The sequence below is a fragment of the Somniosus microcephalus genome, chromosome 5 (genome assembly GCF_052327205.1).
Source record: "Somniosus microcephalus isolate GS21.2 chromosome 5, FLI_Smic_1.0, whole genome shotgun sequence".
In the NCBI taxonomy this organism is placed as follows: Eukaryota; Metazoa; Chordata; class Chondrichthyes; order Squaliformes; family Somniosidae; genus Somniosus; species Somniosus microcephalus.
In genome coordinates, this window is record NC_140991.1 from 56,269,139 (window position 1) to 56,293,001 (window position 23,863).

Here is a 23,863-nt window from a genome sequence, read left to right on the forward strand (position 1 = left end):
ATGCAATGCCAGATTTGCTAGGTGAATGTCTGATCACAAAATTAATCACAATGTCAAAAAGCATAGGGGACCAGATGCAGTCTTGTCCGACACCAGTTGCAATAGCGAACCAGTCAGATAGCTCATTGTCTATTTCCATCGTACACTGTGATTCTTTATACAGAATCTTGGTGATGTTAATGACACATCAAGTATTTGTCATTATGAATTTCTGTCCACACTATCAAATGACCTCTGAAAGTCAACAGAATTTACCACCTCTGGTAACTGCCAATCTTTGGTCTGCTCAATGATATTACGAAGAGTAAAGTTCTAGGCAATGCAAGATTTGTTCTGGTGAAAGCCAGTGTGTTCTTCTCAGAGTTTCCCATCAGCGCCGCCCTAATTATGTTGCGGATAACGGTACCAAAGTGTTTGCCAGTCACACAGAGTACTCTATTACCATGCCAGTTGTTACCATCACTTCTGTTTCCTTTCTTGGGAAACTTGAAAATGATTCCTTTTGTCCAAACTATTGGTGTTACTTCTTTTTCCAACATTAAATTAAAGAGCCGTAGAATGGTAGTCAAGTTTTCACCTCTACTTTCTTTGAGTAATTACGCACCAGTTTGATCCTCTCCAGATGAGTAGTTGTTCTTTAAATTAGTTGTAGCAGATCTCAACTCTTGCATGGTAATTTCACCGTAATTAACATCCCATTCAGCCATCCTCTGTGCCCAGAATGCCGGCAGAATCTAAATGAGGACCGGGAGTTAAAATAGTCCGAGCTTCATTCCTAGAGCAGCGGGTCCTCGCTACCCACCCACCCAGAGTTAAAATCGGGGCCAGTGATTCAGCTTTGTATGCCTGATCTGCCAACTTGACATACCATATTATATTCTGATCTTAATCTTAGTCTTAGCAAGGCTTTGCTTGTTTTTGCAAATGGTTGCATTGCTCGTATCCGCATCCCTGACACTTGGCAGAACACTTGTCAGGGTATGGTAATCTTTCAGGTGATCTTTCACTTTAGATTTTATTCTAATCCAAGATGAAGGCCTGTGTTTGAGATGATTCACTCAACTAAACAAATGAACCAGTTCCATGGATCTCACTTCTATTTTAACAGATGTGCGCACTGGAACTTTAAAAGAGATTATACTACCATGCAGTTTTACCTTAAACTTTAGTTCACGTTTTAAGTTGGAATACCGAACCTGTTGCCCGTTTGTTTCTATCTGGTTTAAACTTTGTAGTCCTGGAATATAAAATGAACAACTTCAATTACATTAGGCCAAACTGATGCTACTTAAATTTAAACTTCAGCCATCAAAAGAAGTCAAATTCATGTGGATCTTGTGAACAGTGAGAGGTTTTCCAGCTTTTACACACATTGCTGCCTGGTTAAATTTCAAATATAGTTCTGTTTGAGTTCAAATCATGGGAAAAGGAGCTATAAATGATCACGTTAAGCATTTGTAAGCTAATATATGCACAGTGAATTTCAAGACTTTAGCAGGTACACTCAAGTGAAGTATATTGTATCATCTTTCGCCCTTGCTAAAGACACACAACTTATTCTTCCTTTTCTGCTTTTTTCTCATTCTTTCCAGTCTACCATATACCGTCCATCAAATTTAGAACTATCAGTGGGACTTAACCAGGCAGCAACGTGTGTAAATGCTGGAAAACTCACTCAGTTCACAAGATCCGTATGAATTTGATTTATTTTGCTAGTTATACTTTAAATATAAGTAGCATTGGTCTGGCCTGATGTGATGAAAGTTCTTCAGTTTATATTGCTGTTCGTTTTTAGACTTATCCGAGTCCCACTGGGCCTGTTAGGAATTCAAACACAGATTTATGGTCTAGTATAGTCAAACTTATTCTTGTTTTTCTGCTTTTTTCTCTTTCCCTCCAGTTTACTATTTTTGCTCCTCTTCTGCCATTTCATAGCAGTATCATTCATCTTTGTAAAAACCTGTTGGTGATCATGTTACTTTCTCAGAAGATAATTCTTATAATGCATTATGAATGAATACAGAAACAATTAGTGCTTTCGTGAAGCCATTAATTCATGTGGTACATTTTTCTTTAAAATATTAAGAAGATTATTTATCTCTGGGCTTAGTATTGATTGATTGGTCTAATTAGGCACCTAACAGAATGATTTTGTAACTTCATCACATACTTTATAAAATCACTTTAGATATTAGCTCGGTTAAAGGTCATTGCTAAGACACACAATATATGTGATTTACCTTTAGCAAGATGTGTGCTTGCAGTTTAGTAATGTCTGAAATTTAAATGAGTTAATTCATTAGACTGTATTACTTCTTGCAACACTCTGTTAATATATATATATATATATCTAAATAAGTCATTAACCTCCCCACCCCTGAACTATGAAAGTTTTATACTTAGCTCCATTAAGTGGCTCAAAAGAAATTACTTCAAACAGTCTCATCTATTCTCAGTTCAACTAAAGTGCCTGAAAGAACAGAAGGAGGAATAAAATAGACAAATCAAAGACAAGTGACTATAGGTTACTAGTTACAGCCTTGTCTATACAATATCATAAATTTGAGTTTGAATTCCTAACAGGCCCAGTGGGGCACAGGTAAGTCTGAAAACAAAAATACAATATAAAATTAAGACCTTTGATCACATCAAGCTAGGCAGATGTTACCTAAATTTAAACATTAGCAATCAAAATAAGTCAAATTCATATGGATCTTGTGAGTTTTCCAGTACTTACACACATTGCTGCCTGGTTAAGTCCCACTTATAGTTCTAAGTTTGATGGACTATATTGCTATGAGATGGTAGGAAAGGAAAACAATGTAGACTGAAGAGAAAGAGAAATAAGCAGAAAAGTAAGAATAATCTGTGCGACTTTAGAAAGGGAGAAAGATGATGCAGTATGCCCCAATGAGTGCACCTGTTAAAGTCTTGAAATTCACTGTGCACATATTGGCTCAGAAATTCAGGTCGGGGGCTTCCCGTGGGTGCAAGCCCCCGACCTGCACTTACCTTGCGTGCCGGCCGTTGAGCTGTAGGGCCCCATGGAATTCCGATCCGGGGCCCTACAGCTCAGTGTTTGCGTATCCCAGGGGCGCAGTTAGTTCGATGCGTCCCCTGGGATCACGTGGGCCATGGGCAGCCAATCGGAGCAGGGAATGCTCCATTCATAAGTCTTGACAGGAAGTGCTACGGCCCCAAAATAGCACTAAACCTTCAAATACATTTTTTTTTTAAATCACATTTTTTAAATAAACTATAAATTACATTAAATAACTATTTTAAACAATAATTTAAATTTTTGAAAAAAATAATTTTATATTCTAACGGGGCTAAAAATAAACTTACCTTGCTTTAAAGTATTTAAAAATAATAAACCTGTGGAAAAAATGTTTTAATTTGAATCAATTCACCACTTACCTTGTAAAAAGCAGGTCTTACGCCTGCTTTTTAAATGTGTAAATTCTGCAGGCCTACCCTCCTGGGAAAACCTGTAAAAAAAACCTAAGTTTGATGCGCACGCGCAGCCTCTCCTGTGCACGCGTTCGACCTCTGAACCTCTTCGTTCAGAGGAACGGAAGTGCCGGTTTCCCGCGCATGCGCAGTGCATGCAGGAAAACGGCACTTCCATCGGGCCCACGGGTGAGTACCCAGCGCGTACTCACCCGTGGAGACCCGAATTTCTGGGCCATTAGCTTACAAATGCTTAACATGTTCATTTATAGCTCTATTTCCATTATTTTAATGGAAGTATTAACTAATTTATTAAAATATCAGGCAAAGAAATTACATCCAAACATGTTAAGCACCGGTAGGCTAATATTTGCACAGGCCAATGAGTATCAGAGTAAATTCACTGGTTTTGTGTTCCCTATGAGGGAGTCTTGGTTGAAGAGACCGTGGGTTAAAGATAGGGCTACAAGACTGTACTCCTGATTCTCTGAGCTGCTGTCCCATTTGAGTGTAGCTCCCCAAAATTGGCAAGTTTACCCTATAGTCTTTTGAAGCCAACCTCCTATTCATTTTTAAGGGAGCCTGTTTTAACGTGTAATAATAAGGTGCATTTTCTTAGTATAATCTTGCAGTTCATTTGCTTATTCTCACTATTTCAGATAGTAATCTATTAACTCTTACTATCCCAATGACTCCAGTTTCCCATCTGAATTTGTGAGTACATTTTCCTGTGGTACTGGAAGAGTTAATTGTTCCAAGTATATATCAGTCAATCCTATTCAGCTTTTTAAGCAGTACTGTCTTACATAACTATATAAATATAAAACAGCATGGGGGGAGAATTTCATTATCACCCCGTGTGGGGGCGGTAACCTTTGAAAGCTGGGAAACTTAGCACCAGGTGCTAATGATTCCCAGCTTTCATGAAATTGGGTTTAGTGCTCCAGGAAAGAAGTGGAGGGGCGGTAGTGGTGCAGCACTGCACAATGGGCCGTGCAGCGCTGCTGCGATCCAAGGCGCCTTCCCTCCCTTAAAGGGAAGGGCCATCGCTGCAGGCTCTGCATTGGGATCAGTTAGCTGGTCCCCGACGGTGGCTGCGATCCGGCCCAATCAGCCCCATGCACTCCAGCAGAGTGCCGACTGACTGATGGCGGGCGAGGAGAATTAAAAAAAAATTTGACCAAAACCATTTTACAAATTTAGGTACTGACCTCAGGGACCTCCCCTTTAACTTTCGCCCCCGAAGCGTCCGGCCTCCTGAACAATGTCTCCTGCAGCTGTCCGTGTTTTCGCCCGACAATGCTGCAGGGGACGGAACCGAAGTTCGGGTCCGGGCCGATGCGTACAGTAATGACGTCACGCTCTCCAGGCAAAGGAGATCGTGTCGCAAAGTCTTACCGCCGCTGCAAACCTCTCACCGAAGTTTGCGGGAGTCGTTCATCTCGCAAACCAGGCGGTAAGTCGTTAGCACCTGTTATCGCCCCCCCCCCAGGGGCGCTAACGGGAGGCGCTAACCCACTGAATTTCTCCCCCTAAACATCTGAACAGATCATTTTTGTAATAGAACATACTTCTTTAAGTGTACACAGTTGATAAGTGCATAAGTAATGTGAAAAATCAGTTCTACACTTAACATAAAAGCATGAGCAGGGACTGAATGATAAGAGTAAATTACCTGGATATGGATAGGAAAACTAAATAAAAATGAGACTGAGAAAGAGCATGGGAGAGTTATAATTAAGATGGATATATAACGTACAGCCTAAAGCCTTAAATAAACGATAGACAGCTTGGTATTACAGCTCTGCTGTTGAATAAATAAATATTGTGGCTCCATTTAACCACTGTAATTTATAAGAGCAATGTAAGTACAGTGATTGCTTTTATACATATGTTACTAATGCTCTGTTATCATTGCTGGGGAATTCAATCAAGTATTTTTGCACTCAGTGTGAAGTGTGACGTTATAGTTTAGAAATTATTGTTGGTGATATTAGCGGATGAATGCTTAATGTGTTTGCCTGACATCCCTCAGCTATTTTAATGCAGGTGTTAATACATTTATTTTAAATAGGATTACATCTTGACTAAAATTATGACAGAAGAATGCATCAAGCATTCGACCGCTAATAATTTCTAGGCTCATCTTTTATTTTACTGCAAACACTCAACTGAGCGTTTCCTGCATTTTCAGTTTTTATTTGAAATAGTGGTGCTTTGTGCTTCAGTGAACAAAGGAGGTTAAACCTATTTGTTTTCTTCAAAAATACGGGCAATGAGAAATGATGCACCAAAATGTAAAGTTACGGCACATTTTTTATAAATTGACTAGAAGTCAATAAAAGGGCTTAAGTTTAAACGTCCCAATAGAAATAATCATTAAACATATTATTGTATACTCTATTCAGGTCAGAACATCAAGAAATTCATTGCTTGTATCAGTAAAATCAAAATCGACTGACAGAAACACGGCTACTATTTAAGTGACAAAACTGCTTTTGAAATTGCTGCTTGGTGTTTCTTTTGCACCAGTTCAATCTTTAATATATGTGCAGCAGAGGCTGATAGATTCAATTCATGATCCAAATGGGAAATGTTGTCTTATGCTAATTAATGATACCACTCTTATAAACTCTGCATGCCTAATCAGCTTTTCCTTTTGATCAAAAGTATGACGAGCTTTGAAATTTCTCTCCCTCAGTCTGGCTTTCTTTCTCAATCAGCAAAAAGTAGTCTTTATCACTATCCCCCCATACAGTGCATACTATTAGCTCGATTTTTCATGCCAAGAGATTGTAAGAGTGTGAGAATAGAAAGAAGCACATTCCATGTGAGAAAAGGTACTGAGCAGAAATATAATGTTATACTCGGAGCTCCGACACGGCAAGAGAGCCCCAGGTGAGCAGAGGAAACGCTTCAAGGACACCCTCAATGCCTCCTTGAAAAAGTGTAACATCCCCACCGACACCTGGGAATCCCTGGCCCAAGACCACACAAAGTGGAGGAGAAGCATCCGGGAAGGCGCCGAACAACTCGAGTCTCTTCGCCAGGAGCAAGCGGAAGCCAAGGACAAGCAGCACAAGGAGCGCATGTCAACCCAAGCACCCCACCCACCCACCCCTTCAACCACCATCTGCCCCACCTGTGACAGAGACTGTAGGTCCCGCATTGGACTCATCAGTCACCTGCAAACTCATTTTTAATGTGGAAGCAAGTCATCATCGGTTCCGAGGGACTGCCTAAGAGAGAAGTGAAAAGAATATTAGAGTAAACACACAAGAGAAGACGACAAGCAGATGTGCTAAGAGGCTAATTGTCTATCAAAATCATTACATTTAATGGGGTGAAATGATCTGAAAATTTTTCACTGGAAGTTTTATGCTTTATTAAATCTTGTAGTGTGAACAATAAACCTATTCACGCCTTTTAACAGAAATGGAATCGTGATGTTTTGTTCGAAGGAGAATTTCTTTCATTTAATGCATCACGTATAGAGTGGTTGGCATCAACTTGAATCAGTATAAGCTAAACTGCATATTATCTGCCAGGTTTTTTATTGATGGCTACCTAGATTCATTTCAGGCACCAGTGATATCAGATTAACAACCAGATGCATGAACTGAGTATTCCTGTCTTGCCAAACAAAGACAAGAGATTCACATGAGGTACAAGAGCCCGATGTCAATCTTGTGCTTTGTAGCTTTGAGATCAAGTGGTTTACCCCAAACTCTGAATGCAGTAAATAACTCAGCACTGGTTATTTTTGATTATAGACTGTAAATCCAATTCCAAATTATATGGGGCCATCGGAACACGAGAAAGCATGGATTGAGAAATGGCCTTTTGGCCCTATACAAGCATTGGCCCCATTATGGACTCTACCCCAGTTATTTCATATCCTGCAGGGAAGTTCTGGAAAATCTCTTCTTGATCCCCAAGGAGAATTAAGAAAAAACCTCAAGAATTTCTATCCATTCCCACATCACTGCTATTAAACCCTGGCTAGTTGCCACAGCAGCACAGCAAAAAAAAAAAATATATATATATGTATATTTTAAAAGGTAGGACAGACACAATCATGCTCCATGGAGTTTTTGATTATCTCTGTCCACACTTAACCACATAACCTTATTGAAGAGGAGGGTGACAGTACCTTAGGAGTGAGAACCATTAACAACATCAGCTAACATGGGACTAGGAAGGGAAGTTGGGTGGTCAGCAGTTTGTTGGGAATAGGGTCGAGGGAGCAGGGGGTGGGTCTCATGGACAAGATGAGCTCGGAGAGAGCACGATGGGAGATAGGAGAGAACCTAGAGAAAGATGCGAGATGAAGGCTAGGGCATGGGGGAACCTCGGGAAGTTTGGCACGGTGGGCTAGGCGAAGGGAGGGAAGCAGCAGAGGCAGTTGAATGGATGGTCTCAATCTTTGTGACAAAAAAGTCCATGAGCTCCTCGCACTTTTTATTGCAGGTGGGAATGGAGGAGGCAGGGGAGGGTGGTTTAAGAAGACTGTTTGTAGTGGAGAATAGTAGCCAGGTGTTATCTTTGCATTCCAGGATGATCTTTGAATAGTGAGCAGTTTTGGCAAAGGAGAGTAGGACCCAATCATGCTTTATGTGGTCCAACCAGATCTGGCGTTGAATGGTTCAGCCAGTTGTCCGCCATAGACATTCAAATCTGCAGCTCTTGGACTTGGAGCAGAGGTGAGGGCCATACCATGGGGAACGACCAGGGTGAGAGTAATGGTTTTAATGGGAACAAGGGCATCAAAGGTGGAGGTGAGGGTGTGATTGAGCAGATCAGTAGCTTCAGAAATGTCATGATGAATGGAGGGCCTAAGGCTAGACAGTTGGGAATTTGAAAGTGCAGTTGTAAGTGACTTGAGGGAGAGATTTTTCCATGGGCGGACACAGAAGGGAGTGGGAAGGGGGATGTGGTTGGAGGGGGATACAAGGAAGTGATTAGAGATGGCTTTATCTGTGATTGACACGATGGGAGTAGAGAAGCCACGCGAGATGGTGAGGTCGAGGGGGATGGCTGTAAATATGCGTAGGGGAGAAAATTAGGGAGGAAAGGAGGGCAGTTAACTCAGAGGAGAGATGGCATGTTGATTTGAGATGGAGGTTGAAATGACTAAGGACGAGAAGTCGCTCAGTGCAGAGGCTGAGGGAGGAAAGCAGTGAAGATATCTCAGTGAGAAACTTGGTGTGAGATGTGAGTGGACAGTAGAGATCAAAGATTTTAAATGAGAGGCATGAGGGGTGGAAGAAGGTGAGATGCTCAAAGGAGGAGAAGTTGCCAGAGGAGTAGGGAGACAGACTAAGGTGTGATTTAGTGATAAGGGCTACACTGCCACCACGGTGGTTTGAGCGGGGCAAGTGGTGGCAGGTATAGCCAGGCGGGAAGCTTCATTAAGGGGGAAGGTATCATCACCCCTCAGCCAGGTCTCTGTCAAGGCCATGATAATGATGCGATCATCCACAATAAGCTCAATAAATTCTCCAAATCTGCTGCCATCACCCCTCTCTTCAAAAAACCTACCCTTGATTGACCCCACTGAACTTGCAAACTACTTGAACGTGTTGTCGCCTCCCAAATCCGTGCCCATCTTTCCCGCAATTCCATGTTTGATTCCCTCCAGTCAGGTTTCCGCCCCTTGCCACAGTACCGAAATGGCTCTCATCAAAGTCACAAATCTATGGCCGCAAATTTTATTCCTCTGAGTGGGCGGGTTTGGAGGCGGGTCTGTCGCAAAAATCGGAGAAATTGGGGGCGGGCTGCGAACCCGCTCCGGAACTGACCCGACACCAAACGGCGGGACAGGTTGGTAAGGCAGTTAACAGGTTGGTAAGGCAGTTAACAGGTCGTTAACTGCCCGGTCAATCCTATTTTAAAGGGTTGATCATATTTTTGTGGTTTTTCAAGATGCTGCCCTGCCTTCATCAAAACACGCCTGGTAAATGGAGGCATGTTCACCTCGGACCTCAATAGTTGACAGCTACTCGAGCAGCTTTAAAGCGGTCCTGCAATGTCTCGTTATTTCACATGTCACAACTTAGTGGCTTAAGGTTTGGGAGACATTTTGGTACTCAACTAATCTTGTGAGGTTAGAGTCTGACATCCATCTGCTGCGTCAGCTCCTTGGAACACCCTCTGGCCACTTTGTCTGAGCGCTCACAACCTCCATTCCTTGACTGAGATATCTACCAGTGGTATGGGCTCCATTTATTTCCTCTCATCCTGGTCATCATAATCAGAGGAGCAACAGCCGCGTGGCTCAGCGCAGATCTTCCTTGGAAGAGGAGAAGGACGAGGAAGAAGAGGAGGAGGAGGAGGAGGAGACGAGCCTTGCGGGCCGTGTTGTGACCAATGCAGCATCCCTCCAGTTCACTGCTGCCCGTCAAGCAGGGTATGCACACTGCCATGCCACATTCGCATAAGCTTACTCTTCAACCATAGGTGGTTACCATATGGCCCTCTAATTGTAGGCGACCTTCTTCTAACGTCATACATCATCTCTGCTATAACTGGTTCTTTCCTATCACTTTCACCATCATCATTACAAATGCAAGTCACCCTGAGCCCTCAATGCGCATTTGCCATTTCCCAAAACACACGGGCCACACATTCAACTGTTGGCCATCACTTTTCTTTACTATAGTGACAAAAGGATCACAATGCAAGTACAAGCAGAAAAATCATGACAAAACACTCAAGTGAGTCCCCTTGTGACTATATGTGCTTTATCTTCCTCTTATGCGTGCTCCTACGCGGTGCTTCCCCTGTGACTTCAGCAGATGTAGAGGCACCTTGCTCACTTGGATGCTGCACCTGCTTAGACGCCTTTGGCAGTCGTCCTCTGGGTTTGGGAGCCTGGGAGGGCTCTTTAACAGTCTGCTCTTCCTGTGGCTGTGCAGGTGCTGAAATGGCTATCTCAGCTAGGTCTGCAAAGTGGGTCTCTGAGCAAGGGCTCTGCAGTGGCATGGTCGTGCGAGCGCTTTGAGAGGAGCCCACACTTCCTTATTGGCTGCCACCAACATCCCTCTCATGGGTCAGCTGCACTTCAGTGCTGGTAAGTGGCTGGAGAGCACCTTGCTGCACATCAGGAGATGCATGAGGACCCGTATCTATACTGGCAGTCTTCAAAACAAGAAGGTCCATGAATCTCTGGTGTCTCTGCTCAATAGCTGCCCATCTCTCCTCCAGAGATGACAATCTATTTTGAACAGCCACCATGTTTTTGTTACTCTGGCGACTTATGTCCTCCATGGCGGTTGCCAACCTATCCATGGAGGTTGCCATCCTAGCCATGGAGGTACGTTCTTGCGCCATTGCCTCCATCAAGGCAGTGCTGATGTTAGAGATGGACTCCTCCATTCTCTGCACACTTGCACTTACCCTGGAGGCAAACCCTTCCAGAGACTCCTGCACTTGTTCCTGGAGTTCCCGAACCGCTCTCTTTCTGGATGGTCCCAGAGGCATGGTGTCTGCATGCAGATGAGCAGAGCTAGGAGATTCCTGCGACCTCCGACGAGGACGCTGTCTCCACCATCTGCTGATGCTCACTTGTGAGCTGTGATACACCAGGTGACAACGCTACTCTATCTCGTGAGGGCCCCGCCGAGGTGTGCGTCTCTGCGCTGGTGCTGGGTGCGCTGAGTCCTGGTGACGCTGTTCTTTCAGAGGCTGCAGGTTCCTCTGAGGAGTCATCTGGCTGTTCCTCCTGGACAGTGGGGAGGGGGGTGCTTGATGGTCCTGTGGGTGAGTAAAGGCATGAGTTAGACATCTGATATTGATGTAGCAGACACATCAGGCTGGATTTTGCCAATGGGGAGCTTTTGGAGGCGGGACTCTCACTTGTCGGGTTTCAGTCCTGCCTCCATCAACTTCCAGTGGGCTTACAGGCCAATTTAGGGAAAGCTGGTTACAGAGAACGTCAATGTATGACGTTTCATCTGTCAAATATTTCTGACAGATGAATTGTCATTGTTTGACAGCTCTGTGAAGCTGTCAAACATTGACATTCTCTGTAGTTTGATGAGTTCTTGAATACAAGACCTCATCAAACCTCTTTCTTTTACAGAAATTAGATGGTTGTTGCATTGGAGAATGCAACGGCCATCTGTCATCTCTGCCGCGGAGGTGCGAGACTCTCCACATACCCACCGATTGAAGCCTGCAGAAAGAAACAATTTTATTTAACACTTTCCACTTACCTCAGATACTCACCTCTCCACTCTTGCGCCCATCACTTACCTTCACAACGCACTTTTGCACCCCGCAGACCCCCGCAGACCCACTACTCGCCTCGGTGACCCTAGCGGGTTTCGGAGCCTTCGGGAAGCCCGCACTTGTGTGGGCAAAATGGGGATAATCCTCTTATCTGCCTGTTAACTACCTGTTAAGTGGCTGTAATCCCTTCCCACCTCCAAGGAGACGGGACCCAGTGTGGGACAGCTACCCGCCTCCTGGCAAGATGACACGAGGGCAGGTTGGGCACCCGCCCCCAGATTCTGCCATTTTGCCAACTGTCCCGCCTCCAAACCCGCCTCCAAACCCGCCTCCCCAGAGATATGTGGACATGCACTCCAAGGTCTCTTTGTTCCTCTACACTACTCAGTGTCGTACCATTTAATGTGTATTCCCTTTCCTTATTAGCCCTCCCCAAATGCATTACCTCACACTTCACCGGATTGAATTCCATTTGCCACTGTTCTGCCCACCTGACCAATTTATTGATATCTTCCTGCAGTCTACAGCTTCCTTCTTCAGTATCAACCACACAGCCGATTTTAGTATCATCTGCAAACGTCTTAATCATACCCTCTACATTCAAGTCAAGATCATTGATATATACCACAAAAAGCAAGGGACCTAGTACTGAGCCCTGTGGAACCCCACAGGAAACAGCCTTCCAGTCACAAAAACACCCATCAACCATTACCCTCTGCTTCCTGCCTCCAAGACAGTTTTGAATCCAACTTGACACTTTGCCCTGGATCCCATGGGCTTTAAACTTCATGACCAGTCTGCCATGTGGAACCTTATCAAAAGCCTTGCTAAAGTCCATATACACTACATCAAATGCACTACCCTCATCTACCCTCCTTGTTACCTCCTCAAAAAATTCAATCAAGTTTGTCAGACACGACCTTCCCTTAACAAATCCGTGTTGACTATCCTTGATTAATCCGTGTCTTTCTAAATGAAGATTTATCCTGTCCTTCAGAATTCTTTCCAATAATTTTCCCACCACCGAGGTTAGGCTGACTGGCCTGTAATTACTCGCTCTATCCTTTTCTCCCTTTTTAAACAAGGGTACCACATTAGCGTGGTGCTGCCTTAGCTTTCGATGAAGTCATTGTGGCCTTCCCAATTGCAGACTCCAGCAGAATCTGTAAATTAAAGGCTGAGCCTGCATGGGGCCTTTAAAAACATCCGCTCTAATGATGTCATCAGAGGCAACTAACAGGCCTGATCCCAGTCATTGGACTGGCCAGCGCGCACCACTCAACTTAAGGGGCCAATTAAACTAAAATCTGAACTGGGGATCAGATGCAGCTGGCAGGTGGTCTGGACCCCGCCCACCAGGCAACCCGACTCCAAGCTGCTCCCTGGAATAAAATCACGGCCTATGTGATTGTGACCGTGGTAAACTATCCCTCCTCATCCTTCTTGACCCATCTGCAGCCTTCGACACGGCTGACCACAACATCCTCCTCCAATACCTCTCCACCGTCACCCAGCTGGGTGGGACTCCCCTCGTCCTGTTCCATTCTTATCTATCCAATTGAAACTAATATCTTTGGTACCCGATACGAACGATTCCATCCCTCTCCCTGGCAACTGTCTGAAGCTGAACCAGACTGTTGGCAACCTCGGTGTTGTGTTTAAACCCGAGATGAGCTTCCGACCACATATCTGCTCCATTTCCAAGACTGCCTACTTCCACCTCCATAACGTCGCCTGACTCTGCCCCTGCCTTTGCCTCAGCTCATCCACCACTGAAACCCTCATCCATGCCTCTAGACTTGACTATTCCAATGTTCTCCGGCCAGTCCCCCATCTGCTACCCTACATAAACTCAGCTGCCCATATCCTAACTCGCACCAAGTTCCGTTCACCCATCACCAACGTTCCCCCTAAGGTGCGCGAGTGCACGGCCGTGCAGCAATCGGGAGGTCCTGCGCAGACCGTTCACGAGCTGGCAGAGATATCCCGCAGCAGCAGCCGTGCAGCAAATTTAAAGGGATCGCCCACAAAAAAGATAATTCGACGGAACATTGCCCAGCACCCCTGTGCTTGCTGGCCTACATTGGCTCCCGGTCTGGCAATGCCTCAATTTTCAAATTCTCATCCTTGTTTTCAAATCCTTCCATGGCCTCGCCCCTTCCTATCTTTGTAACATTACAACAGTGACTCCGCTTCAAAAGTACTTCATTGGCTTAAAGCGCTTTGAGACGTCCGGTGGTCGTGAAAGGCACTAAATAAATGCAAGTCTGTCTTTCTTTAACCTCCTCCAGCCCTACAAGCTTTCAAGATCTCTGCACTCCTCCAATTCTGGCATCTTGCGTGTCCCTGATTTTAATCGCTCCACCATTGGCGGCTGTGCTTTCAGCTGCCAAGGCCCTAAGTTCTGGAATTCCCTCCCGAAACCTCTCTGCCTCTCTACCTCTCTCTCCTCCTTTACGACGCTCCTTAAAACCTACCTCTTTGACCAAGCTTTTTGTCATCTGTCCGGATATCTCCTTCTGTGGCTCGGTGTCAAATTTTGATTGATAACACTCTTGTAAAACGCCTTGGGACGTTTTGCTATGTTAAAGACGCTATATAAGTGTAAGTTGTTGTTGTTGTTGATGTAACCTTCTGCCCCATTTCCGATAAGAGCATAAGAATAAGCAAAATATAAAGGCAACTGTGATTTTGCTGCTTTAGCATTTATGGGGCTTAATTTAGAACCTGTTCCGAATGGACACTTTTCTTAATGGATATACAGCAAAAACAAATGACAAATCTTTTAATGAACAACATGCAAAAAGCATTATCCCCAGGAAAGTCAACATTGACAAGAGTTAAAAGAAAGTGTTTAACTCTTATCTGTATTGATTCTGTACTAAGAGCATATAGTATTTTGATTGTTGTGTGGGAATAGCAGGCTTACCCAAAGTAATGAGTATGCAATTGATTGTAATTGGAGGTAGGTCACATGCACATTGATTATCGAAGTTGAAGGTAAACAGCTATAGCCGTAACGTAGTTGTAATTGTCATTCACTTTTGTCGATTGTGCTTGATTGTTTTCCGATCACATGTGTTCCCCATGTTTCCAACTGCGAATATTCACTGAACAAGGATTGTGAGCACTGATCATAACCAAATTATTCTTCACAAATGTTAGTTGTACAATTCTTAAGTGAGGTGTGAAGGAAACGGGATGTGATTTTATATTTATTGTGATGATATTAAACTGTGTTTGTGAGACAAATGAAGTTTTGCACCGCTACAATCAAAAAGTAATTTCATGAATGAATGTAACACCTGCACTAAGACTTAGCACTCATCAGTCTAGCAAGGGGCAGGTCTCCAAATATATTTTTGGCAGCTCTATTCCTTTAGCACCTAGCAAATCATTTTATTATTTTGGCAATCATCAGTAATCATTTCTGATGGCATGAATGTCATTACTGTTTTGTTGACATAGTCAAATGTCTTATACCATCAAGCTCATTCTTATTTACTCCAACAGATATTCTTTTAAGAAGGAAATTTTCCCCTCGTGGGCATCTCCCCCCATTTGTAGAGATTCTGATACATTGCAATATATAAGGTACTGTGAGAAATAGTCCTGCACTTATCTGTACTGGTAGCTGAATATTCCTCCACAGTGATATAATGGCTTTGGCCTAGAAATACTTTGAAAGTCCCACTTTGCATTTATTTAAATAGGTACATGATATTAAGGAACTTCAGTTCAATGCGACAAAATACAATGAGGGTCATTTTAACCTAACCCGCTCTGCGGGAAACTGACGAGATCCGATTGGCCGCCCACTGAAATCAACGGAGAGTAAAATCGGGCGGGGTGTAAAAACTGGCGGCTGATCTGATCCCGTCAGTTTCTCACCAGGCGGGTTAGATTCAAGTTACCCGCAATGTCTCCACCCTGTGTAAAGACGGACAATTTAACTTTCAACTAGTGAAGGCAAACTTCCTTTATACATCAAGCTGATTATATATTTGTATTACAGTAGATGCTACATTGTTTTTGAAGCTGTGAATTGAGCTGCGAATAAGCATAGTTACAGGTGTTCTAAAAGAGGGACTTCACTATGAATGAAGCAATTAAATAAATTTTAAATATAGTTAAGTATAATGGATGTAATTTAATCAGAGCCTATGCATATTGGGATAAATGCGTGCTTTTCTCACAGCATTTATGAAGGGTCTTCTCACAGACCATCTGCATATACCATTTTTATTAATGATATTACCATCTATGGAGTGGCTAACTCCCTCTGAATCACTAAAGCAGATATGGACAGAGTTAGATAATGTTGCAAAAATAGTATGTTATCTTCAGCGCTAAGAAGACCAGGTCAGTAAAGCTGCTGAGAAAGATTGGCCATGATATTAGCAACATCTCTAATCTATAGAGGTTGCAAAATCTTATCAGTTGTACACATACTGCCTCTTAGCTTGGCACATCTTGGTCTAGGCTGGCTGGCAAATCAGTAAATGCTCAGTAAGGAAAGGCCTCCTTGTCACCATTAGTAATTTATTTATTTAGCTTACGCAGACCATTGGAAATGTGAGTATCCTACAAAGCTTGTGTCATCCAGTGATGCAGTACTGAACCTCGTTTGGCAGAGTGCAACATAAAATGCTCTTAGACGCTGCACAATTCAAACCCACGCAGGTCAAAGGGTTTGAGGTTTGCCCACTTCAAGCCTCTACAACATCAAAGGGGGATGATTGTCATCCTCCATGAGATTATTACTCGAACTGCATCGCAAAAGTTGCTGGTGCTTAAGCCAGACCTACATTTCTAATCTTTTTAATGCAAAGAACACAGGCGTTGCTTTACTACACCTCAAGATTTTATATCAATCTAACATTTCCAAATAATACCAGTAGTAAAACTTCGCACACCTCTTATCCTGCCTTTAGCATTTTCTCAACACCTTGATCTCTAGCCACAGAATTGCAAACGTAGCGTTAATCATCACTTGCTAAACTAAGGTTGTTGAAACATACATTACAGTATGGCAAATCTATGATTTACCTATTAGACCCCAATACAATTTCTTGAAGTCTTTTCATATTTCCAGCAGCCAACAGGGTCAATTTTCTTGCACCTTCTTAAGTCACCAGTATATTATATATATATATATATATATGTATATAATAGTAATCCTTACTACTCTAAATGCTGAATATAATCAGAGCAATATATTTATTGTCAGACTGTGAATAAGAAAGAGCTATACTGTGACATTTAACTGGATATATCTTGGAAGAAAAGCCTCAGACAAAAGTGTTCAGTAGACATTTCTAATCACAAATTAACTGAGCTGACCTGACCAAATATAATAAGAAAAATCAAGGCTAATTGCACTGAGTTAAAGAACAAGTCCACATTATTATTTCAATTTAAATGATAATGGCTAATGCTGTATTGTAAGAATAAAGGCAGGAGGAATCATTGATGGAAATGTGATCATGTTACAGGAGACAGAAAAATATATTGACAGTTTATAGGCTTCCAGTGATTGTCCATTGAATGTTAAGTAATTGGCAGAAACTTAATTTGATACTTCCAGTGAAATTGTCAAGAGAGACAAATTAAATTCGCCACCATCTCCAGCTACCTGACAACCCTCACCAGTTACTGCTCCCTCTAGGAAAGGGCGGAAAATCCATTTTTTTCCCATTGGTAACTACATTACATATTAACCATAGTAGCTTGTTCCAAATTCAGAACTTCAAGTAGTATTAAACAAGTTCATTCAGCTCCACTTGTTCTAACTATGCAACAACAACAACAACAACTTGTAGTTACATAGCGCCTTTAACGTAGTAAAACGCCCAAGACGCTTCGCAGGAGCGATATAAAACAAAAGTTGACACCGAGCCACATAAGATATTAGGGCAAACGGCCAAAAGCTTGGTCAAAGAAGTAAGTTTTAAGGAGCACCTTAAAGGAGGAAAGAGAGGTAAAGAGGCCAGGGGGTTTAGGGAGGGAATTCCAGAGCTTAGGGCCTTGGCAGCTGAAGGCACAACCACCAATGGTGGAGCGATTAAATTCGGGAATACTCAAGAGGCCAGAATTAGAGGAGCGCAGATATCTCGGAGGGTTGTAGGGCTGGAGGAAATTACATGGATAGGGAGGGGCGAGGCCATGGAGGGATTTGAAAACAAGGACGAGAATTTTAAATTCGAGGTGTTTCTTAACCGGGAGCTAACGTAGGTCAGTGAGCACAGGGGTGGTGGGTGAACAGGACTTGGTGCGAGTTAGGACACGGGCAACAGAGTTTTGGATGACCTCAATTTTAAGGAGGTTAGAAAGTGGGAGGCTGGCCAGGAGGGCGTTGAAATAGTCAATTCTCGAGGTAACAAAGGCATGGATGAGGGTTTCAGCAGCAGATGAGCTGAGGCAAGGGCAGAGATGGGCGATGTTCTGGACATGGAAATAGGCAGTCTTAGTGATGGTTGGAAGCTCATTTCAGGGTCAAATATGACACCCAGGTTGCAGACAGTCTGGTTCTGCCTCAGACAGTTGCCAGGAAGAGGAATAGAGTTGGTAGCTAGGGAATGGAGTTTGTGGCGGGGTCCAAAGACAATGGCTTTGGTCTTCCCTATATTTAGTTGGAGGAAATTTCTGCTCATCCAGAACTGGAAGTCGGACAAGCAGACTGACAATTTAGAAACTGTGGAAGGCTCAAGAGAGAGAGAGAGAGGTGGTGGTGAGGTAGAACTGGGAGTCATCAGCGTATATGTGAAAACTGATGCTGTATTATTGGATGATGTCGCTGAGGGGCAGCATGTAGATGAGAAATAGGAGGGGGCCAAGGATAGATCCTTGAGGGGACACCAGAGGTAACAGTGTGGGAAGAAAGCCATTGCAGGTGATTCTCTGACTACGATTAGATAGATAAGAATGGAACCAGGCGAGCGCAGTCCCACCCAGAGTGGAGTGGTGTTGGAGGAGGATGGTGTGGTCAACCGTGTCAAAGGTTGACAGGTCGCGAAGGACGAGGAGGGATAGTTTACCACGGTCACAGTCGCATAGGATGTCATTTGTGACTTTGATAAGAGCCCTTTTGGCACTCTGGCGGGGCAGAAACCTGATTACTTACTCACAAACAACTGTAATAATCTTCACATAGTAGAAGTTTTAGATGTCAGCAAGTTTTTAAGTAAAGTAACATTGATTTCCACATGGTGTGCAGATGGCATATTTCTGGACATTTCAACTATTTGGAGATCATTGTTCTTGATGACTTTTTATAGTAATGATTTCCACATGGTTAAAATTGGGTTGCCAGATTTTAAAACTCATGTATGCAACAGGTAGCTGAAAAGTGGTAATACATTATTGTATTTCTTTGTCAGAGGCTGGGTATTCTGCGGCAGGTGGCTCACCTCCTGACTCCCCAAAGCCACTCTACCACCTATAAGACAGAAATCAAGGGTGTGATGGAATACACAATACTTAAGAAGTGCAACACTATCCAGGACAAAGCAGTCTGCTTGATCGGCACCCCATCCATTGGCTTAAACACCCACCCCCTCCACCACCGGCGCACCGTGGCTGCAGTGTCTACCATCTACAGGTTGCACTGCAGCAACTTCTTCCGCAGCAACTCCCATGCCCACGACTTCCACCACCTAGAAGGACAAGGGCAGCAGGTGAATGGGAACACCATCACCTCCAAGTCACACATGTTGGACATATAGGGGGAGAAATTCAGTTGGTTGCGCCACCCGTTAGTGCCTTAAGAGGGCGATAAGTGGGGCGCGAGCCAGCTAGCGCCCGGGCGCGGCGAGACCTGCACTTCTTGCGAAACTGAGCGGACATTTAGCGGCGGCGCTAAACCGCAATGCCCGCTCAGCTGTGCATGCAGATCCTGACGTCATTTCGGAGTGCAACGCCCTTGGGGCGCCCCGAACCGGAAATTCAGTGGCGCCCCCCTCCTTTCCGCCTGTCGCTCCCAGCGACTGGTTGACTGGAACGGTTCCCAGTCGCTGTGGGGCTGGGGGGGGGGCGCTATTTAAAGGGGGCTCTTCCTGGCTTCTTTGTGGTAGCCATTTTTGGACCACTCCTTCTGAGAGAGAGAGAGAGAGAGAGAGATTTGCAGAGAGACAGCGGGAGAGAGCTTTCTGCATTGAGTCAGCGCTCGCTGAGGTACTTTTGGCTTCTGACCAGAACTTTGTAGTTGGTTTGCTTTTTCACCGGCATAACCTTGAGTGGCCACATACTATGGGGGCTGCAATGGGTGGGAACGTTGGGCTTCTCCATTACATTGAGAGGGCACAGAGATGCAGAGAGAGTGCCAATCATGGCCAGACGGAGGAGGGCCAACAGGCGTCGGCACACGAGACCTTACCGTCCCAGGGTTTTCCACCAACAGTTCTCATACATCAATATGTCTGAGGAGCAGTGTTTTCAGAGGCTGCGATTCAGCAAGGAGGTGGTCACTGAGCTCTGCCACCTGCTTCAGCCAGATCTGCAGCCTCAACTGAGGAGCAGGACGTCTCTGTCGGTGACAGTGAAGGTAACAGTGGCTCTCAACTTCTATGCCACCGGCTCCTTTCAATCCGCTACTGGGGACATCGCCAATATCTCCCAGTTCGCGGTGCATTGCTGCATCCGTCAAGTCACGAATGCCCTCTTTAAAAGGAGACGTCAGTACATCTCCTTCCCCATGACCCCGGACAAGCAGCAAGAGTGCGCAATGGGCTTTGCAAGAATAGCAGGCTTCCCCATGGTCCAGGGCGCCATTGACTGCATGCATGTGGCTTTGCGGGTGCCGCAAGAGAATGCCGAGGATTACCGCAACCGGAAGGGGTTCCATTCGTTGAACGTCCAGTTAGTCTGTGACCACAGACAGCTGATAGTCGCTGTCAATGCCCACTTTCCAGGCAGCAGTCACGACGCCTTCATCCTGCGCCAGACTTCTGTGGCAGACCTTTTCGAGGCCCCGGCTCACCCAGGAGGCTGGCTTCTCAGGGACAAGGGCTATCCTCTGTGCACCTGGCTGATGACCCCGCTCCGTGCGCCCAGCACCCCTGCTGAAGAACGATACAATGAGAGCCATCAAGCTACCAGGAACATCATTGAGCACACAATCGGCATGCTCAAGCAACGGTTCCGCTGTCTGGACCATTCCGGAGGAGCCCTTCAGTACTCACCTGAGCGAGTCTCCCATTTCGTTGTTGTGTGCTGCATGCTGCATAACCTGGCAATCCTCAGGACTCAGCCACTGCCACCAGACATTGGAGCACCAGCAGAGGAGGAGGAGGAGGAGGAGGAGGAGCAGCAGCACCAAGACGGGAGGGAGGCACAAAGTGCAAGGGCCGTCCGTCAGCGGCTTATTGCAAGTCGGTTCTAGGCCCCCTCTGAGGGAATGGCTTCTGCCATTCAAAGAACATGAATGGAACCGTGCCGCAACCCCTAAGCCGGTCAAGGCAACAAATAGTTCAAAGAGCAAACATGCACATTCTGAATAAAGACACTTCTTTATTTAACAAACTGTGTGCCCTTCCCGCATGACAAAGTAACAGAGAGAAACCCCCAAAAAAGCAGTCAGTCACATTACTGGCTCTCGCAACCTGGAGACAATGAACAAAACAGTAACCAAAAAATGACCACGATCCTCGGCCTTCAATAAGCACAGACTGCTGGCCTGCTGCGGTGTGGCGAGGGCTCCGACAATTCGTGCCCGATCCAGCGAGGGTGGCAGCAGTTAGTGCTCGTGTGGCCTCAATCTGCGTCTGCATGAGACCAGCCACTGATTGCATTGCAGCACTAAGCACTTGCGTGGCAGCTGCCTGTGCTGCGCCGACGTCCTGGACAATCGTTGCCTGTGCTGCGCCAAAGTCCTGGAGACTCCTTGCCTGTGCTGCGCCGAAGTCCTGGACAATCGTTGCCTGTGCTGCGCCGAAGTCCTGCACACTCTTTGCCAGTGACTCAATGGAATCTGGCATCCTTGCCACTGCAGCCATGAGCTCAGTGTGCCTGTGCTCCGCCTGGGCGCTCATTTCAGCGAGGAGCCACACCTCTTCTGCGCTCACTGTAGCAGGACTCGAGGCCAGACTCTCCCTCCAGGGAGAAGGCCGCTGAGCTTCCCTATCCCCCTCGTGTTGCTGCAGCCCGTTGGGCCCCGGAACTTCACCCTCCTCAGACCATTCCCCCCTGCTCCCCTCCAGGGAAGACGTGTCCCCATTATGGCCATGGGCTGCCTCGGCTGAGGGTGGCACTGATGGTCCGGCTTCCTCCTCGTCGTCGTCTTCAGAGTCACTCACAGTGGCAGCTTGAGGGCCCGCCTCCTCACCTGGCGAATCAGCATCTGAAAGCAGGGAGGTATAAGAGTGGCTTTAGCGTGAGGACAGGGTGGCAGCGAGGGAGGCATGAGTGCTGCAATGCACTGTATTGGTTCGATAGTGGCAAAGGATGCTGGTGTGAGGCACAAGTGGAAGGAGAGAGGTCAAAAAGGTGATGACCTTACCATTGCTGTCCATGACGGGGTCGGCATCTCCCGTGGCAATGGGGCCAATCATCCGGCCTGCCATAATCCGCTGGACTCGCTGCTCCAGATCGGTGAGGGCTTGAAGGTGAGGCTGGCCTCCCCCGGTCCGTTGCTGCTGTCTCCTGTTATGCGCCAGCTTGCCCTGCAAGAGAAAGGACGGGCTCTGAGTACAGTGTGAAGCCCTGATCTTGGCTGCACTGCCTCCCATGGTGGAATAGCCCTTACAGTGTGAAGCCCTGATCTTGGCTGCACTGCCTCCCATGGTGGAATAGCCCTTACAGTGTGAAGCCCTGATCTTGGCTGCACTCCCTTACAGTGTGAAGCCCTGATCTTGGCTGCACTGCCTCCCATGGTCGATTAGCCCTTACAGTGTGTAAAGTGCTGAATGTGCATGTGAGTTTCCTGAAAGGGCCATAGGTGTTGGATGAGGGCTGGGCATTGGGGCTTTCAGGACCCTTTGGCCATAAAGTGAGGTCAACATGCAGGGATGAAGAGGATTCTGAAAAGAGCACTCACCCTGACGACCCGAGTGAGGTTGTTGAACTTCTTCCTGCATTGAACAGGGGTCCTAGGTACCATGCTGCTGGAGGTCAGTCTGTGAGCCACCTCCCTCCAAGCTTTGCGGTAGTCGGTGGGCAGCGGCCTCCTGCCACTGTCCGGAAACAGGATAGATCGCCTGCGCTGCACTGCGCCAACCAGAAACTCCAAGGTCCCCTCACTGAACCGCTGTGCTCGCTCCCTGGCCCTCTCCATGGTCCTAGGCTTAAGAATGTGGCAGCAGGTCTGTCCAGGCCGAGAATCAGGGCTCTGATGCGCAGGGTGTGGCTGCAATCCAAGATCGAACCTCCCCTTTAAGAGCTGACCGGCGCCAGCGTGTCTGCGTGCAATCGCTAACTGGCCGCACCTGCGCTGCGCCCACCCTTGGTGGTAGCGCCTCGCTTCTCCGGCTTAGCGCCTGTTTTAGCGCTCCAAGGACCTCCTGGGGCGAAGCAGGCCAATTTACCAGTAGGTGGCGATAATTTTGCGCCCGGCCGATACTTACGCACCAAACAGGGCGATACTGAATTTCTCCCCCATATTGCTGTTCCTTCATAGTCGCTGGGTCAAAATCCTGGAACTCCCTTCCCCTAACAGCATTGTGGGCGTACCTTCACCACATGGTCTGCGGCGGTTCAAGAAGAAGGCCCACCACCACCTCCTCAAAGGCAACTAGGGATGGGCAATAAATGCCACCCTTGCCAACAATGCCCAAAATATAAAACAAAGATTTGCTCCACTACTTGCCTCCTGAAGGTGTTGACTTTGAAGTGCAGTTTCGCAAGCACTGATTACATCATGGTACCTCAACCAAGTACCTATTCTTCATATCTCAGCCTAGACAGTGAATGTTGTTAGGTGTATCATCCACGGGGCATCAGCAACAAGCTAGATCCTGTCCTCATCTGACGTGCACGAATACAGTTTCCAGCAATAGTCACTGCGGAGTGATAGGAACAGGAGACCCTGGCTGATTATTCCCCTACCTAGCACAGGGACCTTGAGACCAATTGCACCATTCCCTACTGCTACCTTGACTGACATCAATGAATTCAGTTTTCGGCCAGGAATCGAGCCTGGACTTTGCTGGTCTGTGCCACACCAGGAAATGCATTCGCCGATTGA

At 45.8% G+C, this 23,863-nt stretch overlaps 1 protein-coding gene and 1 long non-coding RNA gene across 2 annotated transcripts in view; both read left to right on the plus strand.

Moving 5' to 3' along the window:
* The first annotated feature begins 3,598 nt into the window (after positions 1–3,598).
* Positions 3,599–6,889, plus strand: LOC147117047 (uncharacterized). Its single transcript, XR_015078351.1, has 2 exons — positions 3,599–4,167; positions 5,862–6,889. It is a non-coding gene; the product is annotated as an uncharacterized LOC147117047 (long non-coding RNA).
* Positions 6,890–10,762: 3,873 nt separating this feature from the next.
* LOC147117048 (uncharacterized) overlaps positions 10,763–23,863 on the plus strand; it is a 110,947-nt gene continuing 97,846 nt past the window's right edge. The window contains exon 1 of the mRNA XM_085987197.1: positions 10,763–10,768. Within this exon, the coding sequence (XP_085843323.1) occupies positions 10,763–10,768 (6 nt within the window). The remainder of the gene's footprint in view (positions 10,769–23,863) is intronic.